Source organism: Fulmarus glacialis, unplaced genomic scaffold, assembly GCF_000690835.1.
Source record: "Fulmarus glacialis isolate BGI_N327 unplaced genomic scaffold, ASM69083v1 scaffold29828, whole genome shotgun sequence".
In the NCBI taxonomy this organism is placed as follows: domain Eukaryota; kingdom Metazoa; phylum Chordata; class Aves; order Procellariiformes; family Procellariidae; genus Fulmarus; species Fulmarus glacialis.
Genome location: NW_009229364.1, coordinates 1 through 21576, shown reverse-complemented (window position 1 = coordinate 21576; position 21576 = coordinate 1). Strand labels below are relative to the sequence as shown.

Here is a 21576-nt window from a genome sequence, read left to right as displayed (position 1 = left end):
GACTCAAGCATCTGTAGAAAGTGTCTGCTGTAAGACCCATTCAATAAAAAAAAAAAAAAAAAGAAATCACTTCAAAAAGACACTATATTACACACACCCTAGGTATGCTAAACGCACATGAATATCATCTCTCTCACATGTACATACATGCAGCTTGTCTCATCTGGTTTTCTTCCCAAGTTAGATGACAGTAAATAAAAATTATCATGAATTTGATAAAATGCCTCAGTGCCCCTTTTTAAGGTCTATAAACACATTCATTAGCCACCAGCTAACGGATCACTGCTCCGCCAGCCCCCGCGCAGACGTACCTAGCCGCTCTGCCAGGCGGATGTAGACGGGGTCCACTCGCCTCATCGTCTTCACCAGATCCTTCCTGCGGAATTTGATTTCTACCGTCCCCTCTGGTTCCAGGATTCCTCCTCTGATCAGTGATGGGAAAAGAGAAAAGAAAGGCACTTTCAGGTCATCAGACAAGGGGAAACACAAAATGGAACGGTTCAATGTTTTCTACAAAGTATGTAAAAAAAGAAGAGAAGAGAAGGGGGGGAGGGAGACAAAACAAAGAGAAAGAGAGAACAAGAAAGAAAGAATCTTAGCTATTATTTATCCAATGCCACAAATGCACACCAGGCTTCACAGAAACACGTCTATCCAACAGTATATAGTACAGCCTGGTACAAGCAATGCTCTTCAGCAGTCTCTTTTAAGCTGTGACCTGAAAGCTCTTTCAAAAGGTAGGTAAGCTTTATGAAACAAACCAATTAACCAGCCATTTTCATCAGAGATCCTGCCCACTTCCCAGGTCAAAGACAGAGGAGCACGTGATTTCAAACTTGGGCTTGGTAAATAAAACCACTTCAGTCTTTAACTGTGAGGGCAGGAGTAATGACAAGGAGGAAGGTCTCAGCACTGAGGGTTACAGAACAGCAACAGCAATGAGAATTATCACAAATGCGTAACGGTACTTAGGGACAGGACGACATATTTTGCAAAATAATCTTTCTTGGCTACTGGAGCTCAAGACCTCTAGAGTCCAACTACAGCTCTGCAAACCACACACTGTCCTTCCTGACGTCTTGCAAGGTAAGAAGCTGGCTTGAGATTTCCGAGAGGCGAGCTCACGCTGCCGGCATCCTAGAAAGGTACAGGGCAGGAGCAGCGGGAGGGAGTTGTTCCTGCATGCACCCCAAAAAACACTTGGTAGGGGAAGTAGTTGGTAGAAATCCTGCTCACACTGTGTCTGACTGTGAAGTAAACAGACTCCACATTTCTAAGTAGGAAAAGAACAGCAAAATCTTCCAGGAGGTGAAGACTAGACAATGTTTGCTCAAGACGCAGGAAATACCAAAGGCCAACAGACCACAGGTGTCTCTGTCTTGCTTCTTTAGAACAGAGACGGGGGCAAGTGTCCCATCAGCAAAATTCAGCTGGGAAAGGCAAGGGAAATGGGCATCTGGAAAGGGTATCTTCTCAACTTTTCCCCACCTACACTTTTTTCCCTCTCCCTGGATCAGCTGCCCAGGAATTTTGCCCTGCTGAGATGGTAGGAGTTGAGAGGACGCCCTGATAGCACAATATTCATGCTGTCCTTCTATACGCCTTCCTTCTATCTGCCACAGATAGCCCAGGCAGGGCTGGCTTTTTCCTCCAAATGATTCAGTATCTCTGTATTTTAGGGATTCTTTAAAATATTTTTAAAAACCTGCTTCCAAGAGTTTGCCTGTAGTTTTATATCCTGAACCACCAGTAACTAGAACTTCACTTGATTAAGTTGTATTTCATTAAAAAAGTGCAACTACCCAAGTGCCCATATGACAGATAGTACGACACTCAGGGATTTTAAAGTACACACTTATTTACACTTACTTAATTTGCAAAATTGTATACACAAGCACTTGTTTCAAAGCTTAAAGCAGTGTGTGGAAATATCAGAACGGTAAAAAAAAGTCCTAAGCACCAACATCTCACTGTGCTTTGTGAATGTTAGTAATGAACCTTCACAGAGGCTGGCTCATACCAGCTACAGATTTTACCCCCATCTAAGTCTGAGTCAGGAGATGATCCGAATTGTCCTAGGTGTGATCACTACACAGAAAACTCCTCTGAGACAGGGTTACAACTGGAAAGTGGTCAGCCCCTTTCAGTAACCAACTGCCACACTCTTAACTGAGAGCTTCTCACTCGGCCAGGTAACTATGCCTCAAAGCAGGTGGTTACGGAGGGAGGAGAAAGATGCCATACCTGCTTTCTCGGTCTGCATACATCTCCATATGACGAGGATTAATGGTAGGGTCAATCACAGCCCAGGATCCTCCTCTCAGCTCCGCTTGCGGTGGGATGTAAATAAGCACGGGGTGACGATACTCTCTCAGGCCATCCACAATGTAGGCACCAAACTTGAGCACTTGGTCATACATGTCTGCAGAAAAAGAACACAGCGCTTTAAGTCACAGCATGCCAATGCTTCAGCCCTGCCACACTTGGTCAAACGGGGAAAAAACCACAATTATTCAGCTCTTCTAACCACTCCTGCTACCATACTGCAAGCTCTGGCTGGTGTTACCTGGACCTGGGCAAGACAGACTGAGAAAGGAGATGTTCCCGCACCAGTCCTGCTCCCAGACACTGGACCTCCACTCTGGAGATCTGGTCCAGTTACTTCCAATGTGACCACATCTATTCACAAAACATGAACTGCAGGGTCCTCCACCAGTCCTACACCGTGTGTCCTGGAGATAATCCATCCCTTACTTTCCAGCCAAGCCAATGAGTATTTCAGCAGTTCTGGAAGTCAGATCAGCTATTTCTGTACTTAATACGAGCACAGCTGCCCAATTTCAGACTTAGTACCCTGGACCTGTATCATGATTCATGTCATGTGCATGGCACACCTAACGGCAGCAGACCTTTTGCATATCTTTATAAAAATTAGTGTGTGGGAAGGGTTCAGATGTGAAATAGCATTCTTCTCTTCTTGCATTAAAATTTGTTTAAGGCATTTTGCTTAAAATTAATAAGAACAACTCCACTGTGTAAAGACAGTACATTGAAAATATCAGCCCCAAAGGTGATTTAAATAAAAGAGAAAAAAGGAAGACAAAAGAATTTATTTGAGATGATATAGTTTATAATGGATATAGTTCGTAATGGAAACAGGCACTCTCGAATATATATATATTTTTTGTTACATATAATTATATATAGAAGTATCAAATCAAATATACAAGAAATGAAAAATACTTATTAGGATCATCTAGGCCTGTTCACACAGGACTGTATCCTACGTTTCTTTCCCAGTGCTTTTTAAAGCTTTCATTTAGAAATCCCAAACAATAAATCTACTACTTCTTTAGGGGCATTTCCACTGTCAAATAGATGAAATTTTCTTCAGTATTCAGCCAAACTTCCCCTCCTTCCCCATCCCCATTAATTCCATATTACTACTCCTTGCATCCCTACATAATCTCTCCACTTCTTCAGGCTTGCTATAAATAGCAGTACGCTTTCCAGTGGGTGGTTTTTTTTTTTTCCTTAGACACACTATAGGTATTCATTTCTCATGTCTCCCAGGACCGTATTTTCAAGCCCCTTCATCATTTTTGTTCTTTGCTTAGCGCCTTCCAGTTTGCCTAATTTTTTCTGGCCATTAAAATACCAGTGCATAGAGCAGGAAAACTAAGTGGGTTGCATATATGTACCACACACACACGGTGGCCTTCAGTAACAGTCTTAAATGACTGAGACGCTTTTATTCATCTAAAATCCTTACAATCACTTGAGAAAGCCATTATTTCCAGGGAAGAAAGAGACTCCAGCCAAGGTCCCCTTGTCATTTAACCCCAGTTTAATGTTAAGCATTAACATGAACATAATTAAGCACTTAACTCTTTGGGAAATACACACACACACTCTTACATATATATATACACACACTAACATATACAGAGCAAGCGACAGAGGTGTATATAAAGTGTGTGTGTGTGTGTGTGTATATATATGTATATATTAGCACCATAGGCACTGATGTGATTACTCCAGTTCATTTGCAAGGTCATTGTCCAAGTACCCAAGAAAAGGAGTTTCATGTTATTTAAGAAATGTCAAATGCTGATGAAGAGAAGAACGATTTATTTCCCTTAATTGCGAATAAACATAAATTCTGGCAGAGAAAATGGGGACTGAGAACCAAACAAAACTCCAACCTTTTCCTTTGTCCTGAGCAAAGAAAAAGACTCAAAAGGGGTGACAAATTTATTACTAATTACACAATTATTTTATTATGTAGTGCTAGTAATAAACCACTTGAAGTACTTTCGGCTAATTCTAGTGTTAAGAAAATAATTGCTTGATTCAAATTATTTTAACTGAATTAATTCTTTACTAGACATTTTTTACTAGTGCTACATAATAAAATAATTGCGTAATTAGCAATACATTTTTCACTCCTGCCAAGGGTATATATTTTACTCAGGTTAAGTGTAGAAAAGAGAAGTGCTACTTGTTTGAACAAGGCGGAGGGAGGAGGAGCAGAGAAACTGAGAGAAACTTGATGCTTTCTGTGCATAGCTCCAAATCTCTACCAGGTTTACCAGGTGGCATCAGCAAGGTCAGGGAAGTATTTCTCTGCCTACAATACTTTCAGGATCAGAGTGTCAAAGCTATCCAGAAGCATGAACTTCACCACTATGCGGTTCTGTACACAGTTACTGCTTTTGGGATCCCGCAATACAGCACTTTGTTTTCCTGGAATGTCCCAGCAGCCTTAGCTTAATATTTTATATATGGATTTACAGCAACTGCTGGCTTCTCTTGCACGCTCGAAACTTCCACCGAGGTCAAGGGACCTGCTGCTGCACTAGTTTCAGATCTGGTTGTGAACGCCTCTGTTGTAGAGGATTTCCCCTTTTTTTAAGGTAACGGCTTCCACTAATGGAGACCAAGTTTTGCCCAAATCAAGAAGAGACAATCAATCTGACTGCCACCAGTGAAGGGTCCCCATGGTGCCACGCACAGCTCCAGACCACAGAAGTTGCCGAGCTCCAGAGACGAGCCAAGGGGAACTGCAGTGTCCACAGGCTACCGAAGGGTTCCTGAACTGTCTCTAGCATTAACAGCAGCCTGCACCCTGCAGGGTTTTCCCCTCCCGCCATCGACTGTTCAATTATATATATATATATTATATTTGTGGGCCAAATTTAATTCCTGTATTAATTTAAACCTCAGCGTAATAAGCCACTTGCAAGACAGCAGATCTCTAGGAAAAGCAGTGTTGTTTGTTATTCCGTAGGGCAGACAGCGTTCACAGCACACTTTCCCATTCTCCGCCTGCCTGCTCAGCTGCAGTGTGCATCAGCATCTACTACACATAGACATGAAATCTGCTGGAAGCTGTTATCATTACACTGTATGTGTAAATATTGGCACTCAGATGCATCAAGCATGCTAGAAAGGCTGCAGACAGCTTTTTGCGTTTCCATAGTCTCGGGCAGCGTGCCCTGAACCTCCAAAGCTGGAATGGATCTCATCAGCTTGGCTGGATTATCAGATAGGACCTGAAGGTAAACACCAGGCATATATTGGCTGCAGACACATAATGTCCCTCATAAACCCATTACATACAAGCAATACTGTCATTCAACATCCAGGTAATCAGAGATTTAAAACAGCCTTTCCATTCTGCTGAAATTTTTTTTATTGTTATTTATAACCTGTCCCAGGAGAAAATAATAAGTAAAACATGAAAAACCAACTGCGAGTGACCCTGTAGCACAAGCAGCGCTGCAGTTTAATGTCGCGGGGATTTGCATGCTATCAAACTATTCATGCCGAGTCCAAGACCCTGGTGCTAATTTCCAGTAAATTTCACGCTTGATGTCTCCCCGTTGTGGGTCACTGCCGGTTCGCCTAAATAAACCACTTCCAAATGGCTCCTCCATCTAAATATTCAAGCCAGTTTTTATAATTTAATTTTGCATTATGCTGAATAGCCTTCCGGCCAGATAGAGCTCATTGGGGAAACCACCAATACCATTGTGATACGCTTTTATTTATGTTATTTATTTATTTATTTTACGGCTTGAATTAGACCTCCTAGGCCGACTAGTAAAGAGAGGGTTTTTTTTTTTCCTCTCTCTTTTTTTTCCCCCTCCGCTAATGTCAATTTTCAGCATAGCAAGAGCTGTCTCTAATCTTTTCCTACTCATTACACACAATTTTGGAGTCATTTTACCCACAGTGCAGTCGGCTCCTGGCAGTGTGTTTGTGTGCACTGAGGGGTGGCATAATTGTTTATTTTCCCTCCCTGCATAATCCCCAGCCAGCATTGAAACCAAAACTGCAAACAACTCCCCAAGGAACGCAGAGAGTGTCAGGAGAGACCAACGCTTGCTACGCAGGCCCCAACAGCTAACAATATGCAGGCAAATGCACGGACCAAGGTGCAAACTGCAATGGCTCTGTTCTTCCCTCCCCTGCAGTGGCTCTCTCCTCCTCCTGCTACCAGCTGGGGATATGCAATACAAATATTGGCATCCTCGTAGTGCTTTTTCCACCTTGGGCTTCTGGTCCCAACTCCAAAGCTAAACTTGGTTTCTGAGGAACCCAGCAAAGGGTGCTGGCAAAGCCAACAGATCTCGCAACACAGTAAGGCAAAATAATATTGTAACTTTACCAAGCATTCATTAATCAACTACTTTCCCATAAGCTGTGCGGTAGGGAAGGCAACTCATGAAGGGAGTGAAGTAGCAGCACAGAGAGCAGAAACCATCCTGAAAGGTAACAGGTATTTTCCACAGGGAAGAATTTTGCCGTATTTTGCCATCTTCCGTCTTTGCATCTGCAAACTCAATGGCATTGCTTTCTGCCCTGCTAATGAGACAGCAGAGCAAGACAGCCTTTGTCACCCTGCCAGTCTTTCCAGAGCAGGAACTTCTACCATGTTAGAGCAACTGTAATTTTTCTTCTGTGTTTGTTAAGTGCCACATGCAGGTAAGAGGCCATAATCTTTTACTTATTTAAATTTTATTGTATCAATCTCACATTCTTGGCACTTCACAAAATTTACAGTAGCATTATGTGGTACAAAAATCTAACTGCTGGTACATTAACTGAGACAATGTTTGCACTTGACAGAATATGTCTATACATTTTTGATATGCAATATTGCTGGCTTATCCAGCCCCAATTTTAAGCTGGGGCAGAAGTTTTCTGCGCAGAAGGGGTTTCCTGAGATTAGTGTTTAATTAGCCCAGGTTGGCAGCTGTAAATTTTGTTAGCAACTAGACCACTGTTAACATCCAATTACCTGTTCTCACTGCAGATGATCTGGCCAGTTCCTATAACGGTATATGAGGGTACATATAAAAATACAACTAAAGTGTGTGTTAGAAAAAGAACTTGCTTATTTTGAAAAGAACTTGCTATCAAATTGCACCTTGCATATTCTCTGTTATTCCTGCTACGTGCCTATTAAGACAAGACATACATGGGGAGAAGAGAAATGAAACCCTTCATCACCACAGCTACTGCAGCGTAGAGTGTCCCTTTCCTCTAGCTGGTTGTGCAACGATCACAACTGACTTTCAGCAGGGCTGGGCAGAGCATTGACAGGATTTCAGAAGGCTGACATGTCCAAACACTCTCGTAGGCCTAGAAAAATATCCCCTTATTATCATTTCTAAAGGAGGTCACATACTTGCCATGAAAGAGGGGGGCTGGATGCAGACTGCATCAAAGACGGGTGAAGCAGATCCACTCTGCAAGTTTACGGGTACAAGCTGTCACCACAGTTAAGCCAACCCAATAGCTAGCTGCTGCCCAAAGACATGACCTGTTTCTGTCCATTGTCACATCCTCTCACTGCTGGTCTGTCCCCAGAGAACCACTTCTGGACACTAAACCAGTAGAGCTAGTGCTAGTGGGTATGCCACAGCGGGGAACAGCAGCGGTGCCCTGAGGAGTAAAAGACAAGCCACTCTACAGGACAACACTAAAAGCGGATCCAAATTGATGGTTACCTTTCATTCCACCAGAGAAGCCTCTCCAGTTAGCAAAGACCATCAGAGGCAGCCCTTCTCTGTTAAAGTCATTGATAGCCTGCGCAGTTTTAAAGGCAGAGTCAGGGAACCACACTTGACCAGCCTGCTGGATTATCTGTTGGAACAAAAAAGATCGTTAAGCCTTGAAACACTTACATTAATATAAAAGTTAGCACAAAAATATAGAAATGGATGCAACAAGAGCTGTGATGTGGAACCAACAACGAGGAACGCAGCTCATGAAATGCTTAGGATCTGCTTGTCCACAGAAAAATTGGGACAACCCTTCTGTGACCAACATCAACAGGAGTGTTCCCACTGGTTTAGCAAGAAAGAGGAACAGGGATGGTCTGGAAAGCCTGACACTATGACTGCTGTAAGAAGGTGAAGGAGAAAAAGAGAGAGAAAAGGATATGCAAAGGAGAAAACCCAGAAGAGATGATATAGGGCCAGAGCTGTGAAATCAGGAAGGATAAAAGCAAAATGTCAGAGCAGAAACAGCATGAAACACTATGGTCACAGCAAGAGAACAAAGAAATGATTTTTGCTTGCCAGATCTCCTGGGCCCTAGTCCCTGTATCTCACCTAAGTCGCAAGAGAAGCAGGACTGCTGGGGAATGTGTCTCCTGTACGAATGGCCAACACAACTGTCCATTCACTCCTCCCAGCAGGTGCCATGCATTAGCACCCCATCAAGGAACGGCTATCCATTTTGTCCCACATTTGGCACAAAAAAAAAAAATCCCATCAAAACAAATGCTCTTTCCACAGAGACATTTGCAGAGGACAAACAAGCAGCCGAGCATACATTCAACCTACCTTGGCCTCAGAGTCCAGGTTTGCAGGATCAGCAGGGATGCTGAGCTCCACTGTTCTCGTTTCTACGGCAACTACTCCTACAGGTATTCCTCCCAGCCTGGTAACATGCGAGACAAATCAAAATTCATATTTCTATTGTTACACAACTAGAAATCTTTTCCAATTTGCATCAAAATACTCAAGAGAGACAAATAATGCAAGCGAACGGCGGAAGAAGCATTCTGGCCTTTTTGAAGAGTTTAGGCATGTGGCTGGAGAATTTCAGAGTAGAATTTACAGTTCTCAAAGCAAAATCTAGTTCTAAAAATTAGCACATACTAAAAACTAAATAGAATAAGCCAAAGCCCAAATTTTGAACAATATAGCTACATCTCCGCCACCCCTCACCTGCCACCACACAGATTTTGATCCTGATGGTCTTGACCACGAAAAATAAACATGAAGACCCAAGGCTTCCCAATCCCCGTTTTCACAAGCACTGTCAGATGACGAAATACATCCGCAGGCTGAATGTTTACGCAATGCTGATGACTCAGCCATCCTAAACCTCCACCGCTTACAAAAACTCCCACTCCAAGAGGTATGGGTGAATGATGGGTAAAGGTTTGGGTTTGTCCGTCTACCTCCTCCCAAGACCCTCTGCTGCAGGATGACTGCAAGGACGGGAAGGGTGCAGGAACGGAGGGATGGGCAGGGAGTGTAGGCACCAGGGAGGATGCTCAGCTCCACTTTCCACAGCATCTAACCATTCCTCTACACAAAAGGCATCTCGCTTGCGATGACAACTGCTTACTCCCAGGACGGGAGTCCCAGCAGAGCCTACACTCTCTCCTCAACCACCTCCAGCTGGATGACACGCACTGCAGGCAGAAAAAGCGACAAGGCCTATGTGCACTAGGGGGTTGAAAATATTCCCATTCACTATGATTAAGAGTCTGCCTAGAAACCCGTAATTGCAGAAGCCGTCTTAAATCGGTAACTTATAACTTCTATATTAGGGCCCATGTGACCTAATAAAGAACATCTTTATCCAAGTATTACAGTTATTTATTGAACTTGAAAACAGCTCAAAACAACTTCTGTTTTCCATTATACTTCATATAAATTTTATCAGGCTAGCACATGAAGATGCTACATCTTGTTTTATAGTGTGTCCCTGGACAAGTTGCCATAGAATAATAAAAGACAATTTACAGCCAACAGCACACATATTCCAAACATACATACAAAAGATGAGTTTTGGCAGCACTTACAGTAACAATCCCAGAAGAATACATTCATATTTGTTTTTTCAAAATGCCACTGCTTTTGAAAGAAGTCAGTTTCATTTGTATTATATATACCTGTATGTGAGAGTCCAAAGCAACTTGGAATTTGTCAGAAGAAAGGAACTGGAAGTGAAGCTGAGCATGGGCCTGGACAGAGACCTTTTAGCTTTGCCAAATCGTTGACTGCCCCCCAGTATACTGCTTAACCTAAAAGCCTTTAAATAATTATAGGACGTTGTGAGTAAAACTTTAGAGTGTCACGGATGGCAGATAAAAATACTGAAGTGTATCAAAAGGTCACAGGACATCCCAAGGTTACGTGCTACAATTAGGAGTGGAGTCAGCAGGTATTTTCGGCTCCCCTCAACAATGTATAAGGATCAGACAACATTCTGAGTGGAAAGGATCTTCGGGGTAATAGCACTCAGACCCCTGGGACCAGCAGTGGTCAGAGACATGGAATTCCACGAGGGCAGAGCGGAGCTGCACCTGCACACGAATGTCCCCTTGGCTCAGCAGCAGCTCGTCTCTAGCTGTGCGGCCCATACACTACCACCTTGCTCTGTCTTGAGCACAGACTCCTCCTGCCCTGATACAGTATCTGAGGAAATGGGTATGTTTCACCATATCACGTTCTGCACTAGGATAGTCCAAAGGCAGTTCCAAACCCATTAAAGACCCTCAAAAGTCTTAAGAAAAGAGCAACAGAGGGACATTTTGCTGAGCATGCTCTCGTATCTGGAAGCCTCCTTCAGTTATTATGCAGCGTTGCATTAAAATATTAGCATAGCTCCTGATGGCTATTTTAGAGATGTCCAGAATGGACACAGGCCTCTGAGATGTCGCACATGAGCTCTAGTGAATGCCATACGCTTTGCTATCTCACAGCATGACCTCTGGCTCTCTGACCCTCATCAGGAGGACTCTGTAGAGCTGCGGCTTTAAAGAGTCTAGAAGAGAAATGGGAGCTCCCAGTGCCAAATATTCTGGGCCCATGTGTGCTATTAACATAATGGAGATAAGAAACAGCATTGATTCATGGCTATACTGGCTGGGAGCCTAGTTGGCTACCCCAGTTGTGCTGTGTGTTCAGGAACAGTGGTGTCTCTCCCCGTCTCCCACTGAATGCTCTGGTAATCAAACACAGCATCACCAGGGATATCCTGGTACTATGGTCAGTCCCTGAGTCACCAATTTGGTGAGGCTAGAGGCTGGAGTCAGACCCCAGGGGTGGCCACAGGATTTCCAGAAGATTGTAAGCATTATCAGGTGTTTTGGCTCTGGATTGTTGGCACTGTGATACTGACAGTACGGGAGGTGAAAGATCTGTAAATAAAAGATTTTTCTTTGATGCAGACTTCTGCTAGGAACTAAAGCACTCTGAACACTCGTCATGCATGGGCACGACTGTATCTCATTAAGTGTAACACCTGAAGTCTCCAGGATCCCATTCAGGCACTTAAGGTTTTTTTCTCCCCTCTCACTTGTTAACAAAAAAAGAAAAGGCTGACAATTAACCAAAAATACTGACATCAATTAGGAGCTGGGAGTCTGCTGGAGGCAAGAGTATGAAGCTCTGTCTTGAGAGGAGAGCTGGCGGTAGTCTGAGGAACGAAGAGTGACAAAGGATAAGCACGCTGCATTTGGACAGCTCAAGCACTTGTAGTGGAAACTCAAGGGAGATAAATGTACTCTTTCAAAATGACTTTATTCTGAGAGGAGGTAGACAATCAGATCAGGAAAGTCACAGTGCCATTTTGGAGGGGGCAAAACACTAAAGAAACTAGAAAGAGGTGATCGAGGGGGTTTTGAGCCCAGCTGTGATTTGCTTTCTGTCAAAATGCAGGATCCTATCTCCAGGCTTCTGCTTCCTGCTAGCTCCAAGAGTTCACGGACCCGCAACACCGAGAATGACCCAGGCTGCAAATATTTTCAAGGCAGGGATCTAAATCTCAAGGCAACAGGGAACATTTTAGAATCCTGCACAGGTGCCACTTTGCAGCAAGGTACGGGGAAGTGACTCCCCTTGGGAGGAGGTGAGTGCCACAGGTCTCTGGAGCTACACATCTCTGCATCATGAAAAACAACTAAGATCAGCTGTGGCAGGTGCTGGTTTGGAAAATGCTGCAAGTTATTCCACGCAAACCTCAGGTTAAGCTCTTCTCTGTGCAGAGTTTCTTGCAATTTGCTCTAGTTTTAGCTGAACTTTTCTTGCAAGTCAAATAAGATTGCAAAACAGTAAACTGCTAAGTCAGAGCTGCAAGAAGGCCTCACTATGCAACCATGTACCTAGGGAAGCATATACTGTCTGCCATGATTTTTAACAATCTCTCTCTTTTTGGCTTTTGTGCATGTTAAAGCTGTCACCTCCAAGCAAAACAGGAGAAATGATCAGACCATGCTTCATCCATGTGGTAAAGAAGTATCCTATTCAAGTAATGACTTATTTTTACTTGTAGCCATCAACTTTCAAAGGAGGTTCTAGAAAAATGCAAAGCATAACGAAAACTTGATTTCTACAGATGTCTAAAATGCCTCTTAGAATTTACCTTGCTCTACCAACCACAACTGTCTGTGCCCAGGGTTGCATGATCTCCAGGAACGAGCCATTGTCAAAGAAACCACTTAGCCACTGTCCTTTTTGACCTAAAGGGAAGGGAAAAAAATGGAAATATCAGAGGAGGGCGGAGGGAGGAAAGAAAGAAGAGAGAATATAAAAGGAGCAACTGAAACTTGCTTAAAAATGCCAACTGGAGAACTTGGCACTGTCTTTTTATTTGTTTATTTTTAAATAGATTATAATACAAGGGAACATTAGACAGCTGAGCATTTGTCTGCCTTCAGCCATCATGTCTTATTTCATTTGCTAGTCTGCATAAAGACAGTCATTTATCAGCAAAAGCATCATTTATTGTTAAACGATGGGGTTCGGATAGCAGAGGGACTTTGCGTGCTTTTAAATAAATAACTGGTTTTTTCAAGACACTGCAAACATTTGTCAAAAGGCAGTAAAGTCATTAAAGATGTTTTTCAAAATGCCTATTTCTATTTTAAAACTTACCTCACATTTTTCCTTGATTCTGCCTAATCTTTCCTTTAAAGAAAGAATGCTGAAGAAATTCAGGAACTAAATATAAAAATTTCTATGACATTTTAAAACTAGATCACATACCTGAGCATGTTTCACACGTTCTTTTAGAAAAACTGAAATGAAGTACTCTGATACCAAAAGCTTGCTTGCTCCATAGAAGATACCAGATGCACCTCTCCCTAAACTAAAGCATGCTCTAAGAGTCACCATCCTGGATCAGCCCATATGCTATCAGACCTATTCTCTTGCCCAAAGAAGGCAGCAACTTCCTAATGCTTGAGAGAAATCAAACTGTTCCCGAAGAGCACATTATCAAGATGACTGTGCAGTTCTAAGAGAAAGAAACTTTTCCTGGCCCTTGCAGACAATCAGCTTCTACCCTGAAGTATGAGGGCTTGATTACCCTGATCACGCTAACTAAGAACTAGTATTATTTGCCCTTTATAAAGCCAGTGCAGTATCACACTTGGGGTTCCTCCTGCATCACAAACTCCAATATATTGACTGTATCTCTCCACCCCCACGTGCAACAACAGATCTGTACACTAACAATCCACATACATTCCTTCAAATAAAATCCTCAGGATGACAATTACCCCTTCGGGAAGCGGGGTGGCAGTTTACAGTGTATTTCTCTACATTCCACCTGCGTATCTTAAGTGGACACTAAAGACACTATGAACGAGTTAAGCCCCACGACGCTGACCTGTGCAGTGGCATGGCACTGTTTCCACTCTCCAGACAGGAAGACCTTGGCAGGAAGGTCTCCCAGCATTTCAGCTTGGACCCTACTCCAGTGAACAGATAAGGACAAGACAAAGAGCTTTCATTTGGGCTGACTGCTGATGCTGTATTGGGGAGTGACAAGTAAGATTTGCAGACAGCTCTCTCTCTGCAGTCCTCCAGCCTGTATAAGCTGTATATCCCAAAGTCAAGGCATCACGATACTCTACCCACCCAGACAAGTACAGAAATGACAACTCTCTGGGGACACCTGCTTTCCACTGGGGCTTCATGAAGCTTAAAAAAAAAAAACAAACAAAACCAAACCCCCAAAATCCCTCCCAGCTTTACCCCTTGGCACACAGCTTCTGAGGAATGCTTTAATCTGAACAAGCACCTCTGCTTCTGCAAACCCAAGTCCAAAACCAATTAAAAGTGGAGATCCAAGCAAGCTAACCTCTGCTGACTTAAACAGGATGGAGAGTGTTTTATCAAGACCAAACTTGTAATTACTGTGTTCTACATTCCTTGCCTCTGTGGCCCCACTGTAAAATGTGACCATCCATTTCAAAATTATCTCTTTATCGTGAGCCCAAAGCTGATCGTTTAGATTCTGGCCTCGTGTCGGGCGTCAGTTTGAAGAATATCACGGCAATATCTCCTCTAATAAATGGCTTTAACTTTTCACCTAGGAGATATCTGCTTTAACTTATCACAGGGAATCATCTGCTTTCCTTAACGCTTCCACTAAATTAAAATCTGAAGTCACTCGATTTGGAAGCCAGCGTTAGCTGCACTCAGACAGCTGGATGAATTACTTGAGAGATGATGAAAAAATATTATCCAAAACCAGAAAACTTAGTTTATCACAAATCTCATTTTAGCCCCCTAAACTCATTAATAACAGCAGGCATAATGGTCACCCAGTTTGCAGCTTGTACACAGGCTGCACAACCCCAAAAGCATGCATGGGGGTCCAGTGGTTTGCAGCACTTCCAATACAATTATTCTCCAAGATCTGCAGGAATTCCTTTAGCGTATGGACCCTTTGTATACGGACTTTCCTCTGAACCATAAAAAAAAAAAAAAAAATCTATAAAGTAACTAATAATTTTAAGTGTCCTCAGGCACTCAGAATTTACATGCTATTTTTATGTATTATATTAAAATTGTTTAGAACTAACTACTTTATAAACTCTGAAATATATTTGGATTGCAGACATAAAGCCTTGACAAACAATCTTGAAACAAGACGCATTATTGCGTATCCTGGCCACCAAAGATCTACGTACTTGGATTTGGGCGTCCAGCCAGCATCCAGCGAGGGTCATAGGGAGTCTTGGTAGGAACAAACTCTATGGTTCTGTCTATAGGATCCTTGACTTTGAGGATAGGAACAGGGCTGTATACACTCTAAGGGAAAAAGAAAAATATTGAAGGAAGTAATTCTCCTGCATGGCTTTGCACCAAACACCAGCTCTAAAGGACCTGGTCGGAGTCCTCTTTCCCCCACACTGCACAACCCTTTGACTGACGGGATCCCAGAGACTCACTGAGAGCCTGAAGAAACCTCCAGGGTGCTCCATACACTCTCTCAAACCCTCCTTTGGCATCATATGGCATACATTGTACTTCATTTGCTCTTGAACTTCAGGCATAGCCAGCATTAGCGAGGGGTTGCAGTTTAATTTTTGAAAGGTGACCAGGCCACCTGACTCATTCTATGCACTCTTTCTTTCCTGAAGGAAGGTGACCTGCATGTTCTTGTTGCTGCCTTCCTGGCTGCAGAGCAGCTTACACATATACATCAACTCCTACAAATTACTGCCTCAGAGGGGAACTTTTAGTGTCTTTTCAGTAAGAGACAATCCACTGCTTACATAAAATCCTGTTGCCCAGAGTACTGAGGGCAGCACGCCAGGGGCGTGATGTGAAAGTACCCAAGGCAGTGCCTGGCTGCCCCGCATCCCAGTTCCTGCAGCACTTTAAGACAAAAACTACTTTGTGTTCTTCAGTGTGATAATGCTTAACAGCCTTGATCATGGGCCTAAACCATTTTGCTAGGCACCATACAAATACAGAAAAAAACCACAGATGCTGAGAGCCCTCCCACTCCCAAAACCCTGTGAACAAAGCAAATATGTAATGGCACCTTGCACTCCTGCAGGGCCAGGAATTACCTTTGGCATGTAGGAAAGCCACTGCAGAATAGTGTAGACTCCTTCAAAATCATCACACACAGTGCCGTGCGTCACTCCGTTGTTATGCATTATCTGGATCCCGCCCAGCTGGTTGTTGGAGGTATAAACTTCCCGTCCAAGCACCTTTTGAAAGAAAAACAGTAAAACCATCAGAGGATGGGATGTGACAAGGAGGTATTGACTAAGCAGATACATACAAGCCCATCCCTGCAGCAAGTCTTGATCGCTTCAACACCAAAGGATGGAGCAAACCACTCACAACAGACCTTCCCAAACCCTGTGTGCAGGTAAGATCTTATGAATAGTGATCCCCAAGGGGAATGATACAAGTAGGGAAACGGAGGCAGAGGGCAGTTACACGACTTGCCCTTCCCCAAGCAGCAATGGAGCTGATACGTGACCAAGTCTCCTGGGTGCTGACCTGAGCTCAGCTCATTAATTCAAAACTGCTCTGACGAAGACCACTGGTAGGGTGGATCCATTTAAACCTTTAACTGGGAGAAAAAAACAACACCGAGCATAAAGATGGGTATAGCAAAGACAAAGCTCCACCAGCTCCTTATAGAGACTGGAAAGAATAAGACTCTGACTGCTGGGCTTCCAATTCTCTTGCACGGCTCCATCTCTAATCTCAGCCCAGGCACCGCAGCTCTTTTCTCATTCTCCTGCTGTCTCTTTCCATTTGCCCTCTCACTGACTGATACACTGATCTCTCGGTCACTCGGCTTTCTGCTCCACTGAGTCCATATTACTAATAACACCTCTGCCACGGCCAGTTTACCTCATGAAGGCAGGAGCACATCATTACAAAATAAACTCATAACTTTGACATTCTAGCAAATACATGCCGTTTGTTATTTTTATGGGTTGAGTCTTTCTAACAGACAGAGGGCATTACATACCTGCTTCATTTAGATCTTAAAAAATCCCTCAAACACACACAAACAACCTGCCCTCCCCCACCAAACAACCAGCACAGCTCGTTTGAGGAAGAAGGGCTGCCCCCAGAGAAGAGCAGCCCAGAGCCCAAGGCAATCTGGTCCTTAGGGAAGGGATATTTGGGTCTGACTTGATCCTCATCCTGACATCCTACAATGAGCGCTCAGGACATAACTCATCTCACCCTTAGTACAGAGGAACTCCACATTTCTCAGGATTTGACCTTTTGGGCTGAAAGTAAGAAGGTGCTAAAGGGATATGAAAATAGAAAATTTTGATCTGGTTATAAAGCTACACTGGACCAATTAGCTTTCTTCCTGCACAACATCAGTTAATCACAGCTGGGGTCAGGGAGCCACTGTGCCCATCTAAAGCATTGCCTAACTGATAAGGCACAATGCTATCATTTCCTAACTCCAAATTTATTTTCCTTCGGAGGAGAAAAGGCCCGGTGGTCTGGCATTTCCCAAAACTCAGCATTTTACAAGCACTGGACTATCCTCACAAAACTCCCCATGAGACAGGTGTCAGTTGAGGTTTATGTACAGAAGAAACAGAGGCACAAAAGTTAGCAACTAGCCCAAAAATTTAGAAGTCAATGTAAGCATTGTGGTTTTGCACAGAGATGTTCCTGGGTCTCCCTCGTGAGCTCAAACACTTTCATCTTCCTCTAACAAAATCAGTGCCATGAAAAGGCATGGTAGAAGAGACAGCAGCATAGATTTAGGTTCAAGGAAAAGGAAAGCACAGGCCTCCAGATGCCAGGCACCAGCCTAGCTAAATGCTTTCCACAGAGGAAAATAAAAATAAAGAGGATTTAAACTCCTCGTCTATGAACTAATGCAAACGTATGTACATGCAAAATGGGCCTCTGCTGCTGCTTATCTAGAGACACTGTAGACAGCTCAGGTTTACCACTGCTGACAGGCAATGAAAACAGTCTAATATACCGCCTGCTCTCGCCCTTAAATCCCTTTTTGGAGATCAAGATAAATATGCGGTTCCTTTTCCCGAGTGCTCCAGACATTTCAGTGAAGTGGCAGAGCATTGTGAGGGGCTGTGCAAATGAAATCCCTCTGTAATACTGAGCGAGTGTAGTATTTACCTGTCAGTGTTTGTCAGCAGAGGCAACGTAGTCCCAAGCTGCATTTAAAAGTTGTACCAATGAGCGCTCGCTGCCTTCATTCGTATGACATATATGTCCACACATGTGCACGTGCACCTGTGCTGAGTGCAGCAGGAGGGACATGTAATATGGGCACACGCAAGCTCTAAATCAGGCCCTGACTTAAGCACAGTCCAAATTCAAAGCAAGCTACTCCACTCCCTGGTGCAGAAACCACGCAGCCAAGGTACAAGTTAAAGAGGCTGTCTTCCAGGGATCCTGCTAGGCTGGCTGTTGGTCCCCTAACCTGCTTCTGCACGTGTGCTCTTCTGTCTTCTCAGGAACGATCAGAGATCCTGCCAACTTGTTTCACACATACAGCTGCAGACTGAATTGGGTGCCAGAGGTTAAAAGGCACTGAAGGGCTAGTCAGCTTATAGACAATGATCATTGGGCTTGAGAAAAAAATGAATGCAATAGCTCATCCATTCAGCTCTGCTAACCACCTCATCTCTGACCTCAGAGGACTACATTTTTAAAGGCTGACAAGTAATTCAATCTCCAATTAACAATCTTAAATGGTGCAATGCATATTGCTGTATAAATGTTTCTGCAAGAAAATATCCAAGGGTGAAAGAGAATACATCTGCTGGAGAAGTCCAAAATTGATGTTTCTGCAATTAAAGGATTCAGATATTCCTCAATAAGACACATGGTCACAGAGGCATGAGTGGATTTAGAAATGTTGCTAAAACAGTTAGACAGGTAATGCTAGAAACAAACTTGTGGGAGAAAAGACTGCACAGGATTAAACCCTGTACCTGGTATGACCAGGATCTGTCAAAATGGTAAACTTAAACCCTGAGAGTTCGGGTCCGCCAGGGAGGTACACTGAGTCACACGAAGTAGGAGGTTAAGAAGTGAAAGTAGCATTAGCCCAAGGCTTATAGAAGGCACCTCTCTAATGACCAAACACATGCATGGAAGGGTTAAGTTTGCAACGCAGGCTCTTCCTAGCAGAAAGGTTACTAGCACTCAAGGGAACAGTCAAAAAAGCAGCTACCAGAGTCAGCTGCCATAGACCAGAGATCAAGAAAGGTCCAGCAAGAGGGGTGGGAAAGAACAGGTTCCAGTATTTTAAAGCTGAGATACACAATACGCATATACCTGAATATTGGCAATATTTAACCTCTGATTTTGTGCTTAATCCGACAGCAAAAACAGACAAAAAAGAGCAGCCATGAGCAGCAAAGCACCAGACAGTAAGTTTCTGGCACCAGAAAATTTGCTTTAAATTAAAATTCTTTCCACCCCATGAAAGCTCAGAAACCCAGAAACCGTGTTTCTGTCCACCCAGAGTTTGACATGCTACCAGTCAAAGGAAGCTGCTGTGGGTGACTGGCCCCACACAGAGATCCCAAACTTGCCTTTTCTGAAGTCTCTAAGAGGACCCCTCACTTCTGTTACTACTCCTTTCCTGCACATTATCCCAGTGCCTTTGCATTTTGGATATAATTTCCTTTTTCCAGTTCAGCAGCAGCTGGTCTGATGTTTCTGAGCGAGGTGCAGCAAGTGCTGCCTCCCTCCGCTGGAAGGTGTCAGCAAACAGGTCTGCTTTCCCTTACACCAGCAGCCTTCCCCCTGCCGCCCCTTCAAGCACTAGCATTAACCATAACCAGTAAAGCAGGACTGCCGTCACCTACTCCTCGCGTATTTGATGCCAAACAGCCTCCCAGTCCCCAGGGACCCAGGTCGGATTCGGATGAGCCACTCAGTCTCCCTTTCCTTTGCTCCTGAAGACAAACCTTTCAAGTGTGCAGAAAGCAGTGCATTTAACAGGGTACACAGGACAAAATGCTTCCTCTGTGCACCCAGCTCAACGAAAGGATGAGGACATCAGTGAAGTGGTCAGAAGGCAATGCTAGTTCTAGAACTGCACGTGTTAAAGCTCAGCCCATGATTACAAGAACACACACTATTTTCCAGATAATGCAACCTTTGATACCACATGCTTAAAAAATACACAGCAGTATTGTCAACACTTATGTCATTTGGTCCTCCAAAAGCCACTCTCCCTACCATAATGAGAAACCGCATTTCTTTTTACTTCAGAGGATCTTTTGGAAAGTACAAAGGAGAGCCAGGATTCTAGCAGCCTTTTCAGCCTTTAAAAGACCGTCCTCAACAGGTTTATAGGCATGTCATATGCATATTAATCACTTTCTAGCACTCAAACCCATGATGACCAGCTGCTTTCTCCGTGCTCCTTTTCAGAAACGGAGCTGCTAGTTAGTTGAGACATTCACGGCAAAGCTGGTTTGGCTGCAAACTTGATTGGCTCATATGTTTCATCAAAGATGAAAGATCTGAAAAAATGACAGCAGAGGGCTTGAATGGGAATCATTATGTAACATAAGTGCTGTTATTATTCAGAGCGTATCATGTGTTTATATCAAATATAAGTGCCAGATTTTTATCCGAATAATTTCAATAATTGCAATTCCCATCCCACAATTTATATTATCTGCCAGGAACCTGAAGCAGAAAAGGCACATGCACATACTATAAATAGCCTATTTTTCATAAACAGGCAGAAATGATCAGAATGAATGTCTCATCAGAAAACACAATGTAGGAACTTAAAACCTGACTGCTATTATGTGCAGTCAAGCCTCAACAGATCTTACAGTGTTCATTTCTATCACTCAGCTCTTCCCCCACACATATCATGTCATTAGAGGATAAAATAGCAGCAATGCCGAACAGGAGAACCAAGCTGAGGTAGGATGCCAGCAAGAGCCGTGCTCCTGAACAGACCCATTCCCCAGTCTTTAGCCTATTCGCATGGCGACGCGAGCGCAGACACCTCCTCTCTGCCTGGAGACGGACTGCACTTCTTGCATTTCTAATCTATGAATGTGTGCAGTTCCTGCACTTTTAATTTACGAGCGTTCGGTGGGGGACCCTTCTGACTTGGGAACATATTGGCTCGGTCTAATGCTTGGAGATTATTAAAGTCAGAGCTATACTCCACTATCAAGTCTACAGATCTTTTATTTAGAAGATATGGTGCTCTAAATGCACAAAGAGCTCCCTGTCACCTTCACATTAAAGCCCCTAGTGCCTGGTAAATGGAATTATATAGCTGTCATCTCCTTTCCCCAAAGTTTTAAGAGTACAATGGGCTCATTTTTTCACACTCCATCCCAGCTTCAGAACTAAGAGACCTACTTTGTATTGATTTAAAGTCTCAGAAATAAATAAACCTGCTTCACCAATGTGATTCACAAGAAATTCATGATACACTATTGCATGATATATTTCAAGCTGTGGCTCCAGCTCTTTTTTTCCTTTGGTGAGTGATGGGGGAGGTGGGAGGTAGGGGGAGGTG

At 43.5% G+C, this 21576-nt stretch overlaps 1 protein-coding gene across 1 annotated transcript in view; it reads right to left on the bottom strand.

Moving 5' to 3' along the window:
- LOC104072255 (acetyl-CoA carboxylase-like) overlaps positions 1-16264 on the bottom strand; it is a gene marked incomplete at its 5' end in the record, with an annotated part of 32175 nt that extends 15911 nt beyond the window's left edge. Inside the window, 7 exons of the mRNA XM_009583849.1 lie at positions 312-424; positions 2245-2422; positions 8019-8154; positions 8859-8955; positions 12676-12772; positions 15233-15353; positions 16121-16264. Of these exons, the coding sequence (XP_009582144.1) occupies positions 312-424; positions 2245-2422; positions 8019-8154; positions 8859-8955; positions 12676-12772; positions 15233-15353; positions 16121-16264 (886 nt within the window). The remainder of the gene's footprint in view (positions 1-311; positions 425-2244; positions 2423-8018; positions 8155-8858; positions 8956-12675; positions 12773-15232; positions 15354-16120) is intronic.
- Positions 16265-21576: the final 5312 nt, after the last annotated feature.